General features: G+C 37.6%; 1 protein-coding gene across 1 annotated transcript; it reads right to left on the bottom strand.

Moving 5' to 3' along the window:
- Positions 1 to 835: 835 nt before the first annotated feature.
- LOC136167433 (olfactory receptor 4C13-like) lies at positions 836 to 1,777 on the bottom strand. Its single transcript, XM_065935013.1, has one exon. It carries the CDS (start codon positions 1,775 to 1,777, stop codon positions 836 to 838), a length of 942 nt encoding a protein of 313 aa, XP_065791085.1.
- Between the last annotated feature and the right edge of the window lie 2,237 nt (positions 1,778 to 4,014).

Raw genomic sequence — 4,014 nt, 5'->3', positions numbered from 1 at the left:
TCAGCCTAAGATGGTGACATGAACAATACTAAGTGCTATGAATCCTATAAAGAAATATCAAAATGTCATACAATTTCCATTCAACTATTACAAATGTTCAATGGACAATTTTTAATTACATGTATCCATTTTAATTGGAGAATAATTTCTCTGCATATTGTGTTGGGTTTTATAACAATAAAATAGTTACATACCATGATGTTACAGATAACAGATCACCATCAACTATGATGCATAAAATGAAGAGTTATCAGTGAATAGTTGGATTTTTAGTTATAGTAGCAAACTACTATTTACAATCTTTCCAGCATAGTCCTTGTCTCAGTTAAAGGGAATTAATTTTTATCTTCCTTTTCTATCTTTTCTTGACAGTGTATCAAGACAGTTAGGGTTATGGTCAGGGAAATGGGTATGATTCTGATTAATGTCTTTTCAATATATATGCTTTGATACCATCCATTTTCTTACAATTTCACCACTTGTAAAACTGGGATAATAGCAGCTATCTACAAGTCTTTTTGGTTGTTATAGAGATTACTGGTTAATACTAATCTATTTAGTATTTCTTTCATTTTATTAGATGAAAATATCTGTGAATCTGCATACATGGTTCTGCTAATAAAACCAATTTGGTAGAATTTTCTAAATATGGAAAGAGTGGTTCTGGGATATGTTTTTCTTTTCTTTTTTGGGGGGTGGGTTCTTCTTTCTGTTCACCTAAGTGCAGAATACATAATTTGTTGCGGTTAATTTACTTCTTTATTCTTTACACATTCCTTGTTAAGATAATCCAAAATGTCCTTTGACCTATGTATTAGTTGACCAGTGTTTGACTCTAAGACACATTTATTTGCTCCCTGAAAAAAGATTTTCTACTACACAAATTTCTAATGGCATTTTCCATCTGGGCATTTCTCAAGGTATAGATTAAAGGATTTAACATGGAAGTTATCATAGTATAAAATACAGCAACTGCTTTATCAATAGGTAAGGTAGCTGCAGGTCTCAGGTACACAAATATGCAGGGCACAAAGTATAAAATGACTGCTGTGATGTGGGAGATGCAGGTGGAGAGGGCTTTTCGTCTTGCTTCCAAGCTGTAGGCCCTTAGGGAATGCAAGATGACCACATAGGAGACCAGCAGGAGAAGGAAGTTTAACAGACAGATGAAGCCACTGTTGGCAGCAATGAAGAGCCCTAGAGTGTGGGTATCAGTGCAGGCAAGATTGAGCAAAGGGTTCAGGTCACACATAAAGTGGTCTATGACATTAGGGCCACAGAAGGGTAAGCGGAAGATGAAGAGGATCTGTATGAATCCATGAAGAAAGCCTCCCACCCATGCCACTCCCACTAGCAACCAACACACCTGCCAGTTCATGATGCTTGTGTAGTGCAAGGGCTTACAGATGGCCACATAGCGGTCATAGGCCATCACAGTAAGAAGAATGACTTCAGCACCTCCAAAGAAGTGTTCCCCAAAGATTTGGGTCATACATCCATTAAATAAGATGGTTTTCTTTTCATGGAGTGAATCTACAATCATCTTAGGGGCACATACAGAGGAGTAACAGGCATCGATAAAGGAGAGAAAAGTCAGGAAAAAGTACATGGGGGACCTCAAAGATGGGCTTGCAGTGATGGTGACCATAATAAGCACATTTCCTACCACAGTGGTGATGTAGATGACAAAGAACATGCCAAATACAATTTTCTGCATCTTTGGATTCTCTGTGAGCCCCTGTAGAACAAACTCTGTCACGTTGTTCCTGTTCTCCATGTGTTTCATGAAATGGTTTATTCACGACCTAAAAGTGAGAGAGTTAATTCTTAGGTAGGTTGATAAGGAGATTGGGGCCCTCGAAGAGAAAGGGTCCAGGACCCTCGAGGAGGAGAAAGGGACAAACATGTTTTTCTACATTGCTTTGTCTTAGTCACATAATTTTTTTTTCTTAAACTGGGTTTTTTTGGCAATGATCTTTAAAATTAACTTTCTTTAAGCCCAGAGCTAATGATTACACAAGGAAACAACTCATCTTGCTAAGGGTATGCTTTTTCTTAAGCTCTATACTACTGATTATATAACAACAGTATATCTTGCTCAAGGATGTTTCTCCTTCTTAACATGAACCCAACTAATCTTGTTATCTATGTTGTGGGAGTGGGTCTGGTAAGGCCTTTCTATTGTGAGTTCTAATCTTGTGAATTTAAGGTGTATATTGTGGGAGTGGGTGTGGTAAAAAGTATGTAAGGCCTTGATAAGAGGCAGTCTCAGTCTCCCTTCTGATGTCTATGTCAAAAGCTTTCTCTGCCCTTTTTCACCATAATGAAACTTCTGCCACGCAAAGACTCTGAGTGATCAAGACTTGTCCCTGATTCTGAAGCCTAAATCCTCTTCTTGAAAGAAAGAAAGAAAGAGAAGTTGCTCAGTTGTGTCCAACTCTTTGCAACCCCATGGACTGTAGCCTGCACCAGGTTCTACATCCATGGGATTTTCTAGGCAAGAGTACCAGAGCAGGTTGCCATTTCCTTCTCCAGGAGATCACAAATCCATCATTTGCTATCCAAAGCTATCAAAAGAAAACATAGTTTTAATTTATGCATTCTTAAACTTACTAAACTTCTTCACTTTAACAAGTGAAGAATACCCAGACTTTACTGAATATGATTTGTTTCTTGTTTTTTTTTGTTGTTTTTTTTTTTTTAATGAAGAAAAGATTCTGAGTTCCTAAGATTAATCCAATTACCTCCAGGAAAAAATTCTTTTAATAATATAGATGTGAGGAACTTTTGTAAACCTATGGGTGGGAGACCTTAATCATCTGAAATGGTTCAGAGTTTAACTTCTAACTTCAAGTAGTGCATTTCCCAGATAATGACTAAGTGAGAAAAGAGGTAGAGGATGGATGTAAAGCTTAGGAATTGTCTTTTTACTAAGAAATGGGGGCCATGGAAGGTAGTTGAAAGTATGAATGGAAGGATGAAATAAATCTGATGAAGAGGGAATCTTAGATGCTGTTCTAGTAAAGATTTTGTGTGTCTAGGATGAAGTTAGCAGGGTTTCAGTAAGTGGATGGAAGATATCTCTGAGATAGAAACCACAGTAGCAAAGTAGTTAGAATAGTTGAAACAGGAATAACACTACAACATGCATGTGCTAAGCTGCTTCAGTCATGTCCATCTTTTTTGTGACACCATGGACTCTAGCCCACCAGGCTCCTTCCTCCTTGGGATTCTCCAGGCAAGAACACTGGAGTAGGTTGCCATGCCCTCAGGTAGCCATCTTCCCAACAGGTTGTTGTCGCTGTTTAGTCGCTAAGTCATGTCTGACTCTTTTGTGACCCCAGTAGACTGTAGCTGCTCCACACTCTTCTGTTCATGGGATTTTTCAGGCAAGAATACTGGGGCAGGTTTCTATTTCTTTCTCCATGGGGCTCTTCCTGACCTAGGGATCAAACCCATGTCTCCTGCATTAGCAGGCGGATTTTTACCACTGACTCACCAAGAAAGCCCAAAGAATGGGTGCAAGAGCTAGTTAGTATTCATAATGCATGTTGACTAAACCTAAATAATTTGCAATAGGTACATGTACATTCCAATGATTTATTCCAATGTTCATAGTATACAAGCACATACTTTCTTTTCCAAGTGATAACAACTTGTATGGTTGGTATTATATCATCCATTTTGCAGATGAGGAAACAATCTCGTAGACTAATGTGAATAGTTTAATAAAAGTGCTAATATTAACTAAAATGGCACAATTAGTGTGCATTAAGTGTTATGCAGACACTTAGTTTTAATCCTTGGTACAAACCTACAAGATGGTTACTGCCATCATTTTTACGCCTATTTTACACATTAGGAAATAGAAGCATAGAGAAATTAAGGATTATGTTCAAGGTCAAACAGCTAAAATTTTAGACAGAGGTAAGATTAGTTCAGATTATGGATCTTTATTTTTTGCTCCAAATTCTTAATACATGCTCTATATTGTCACGGTATAGCAAACAATGG

The sequence above is a fragment of the Muntiacus reevesi genome, chromosome 4, assembly GCF_963930625.1.
Source record: "Muntiacus reevesi chromosome 4, mMunRee1.1, whole genome shotgun sequence".
Classification (NCBI taxonomy): domain Eukaryota; kingdom Metazoa; phylum Chordata; class Mammalia; order Artiodactyla; family Cervidae; genus Muntiacus; species Muntiacus reevesi.
Note: the sequence above shows the minus strand (reverse complement) of the source record. Positions and strands in the feature narration are given on the sequence as shown.

Coding starts and splice junctions, on each gene's coding strand:
- LOC136167433 (XM_065935013.1), bottom strand. CDS start 1,777: ATGGAGAACAGGAACAACGTGACAGAGTTTGTTCTACAGGGGCTCACA.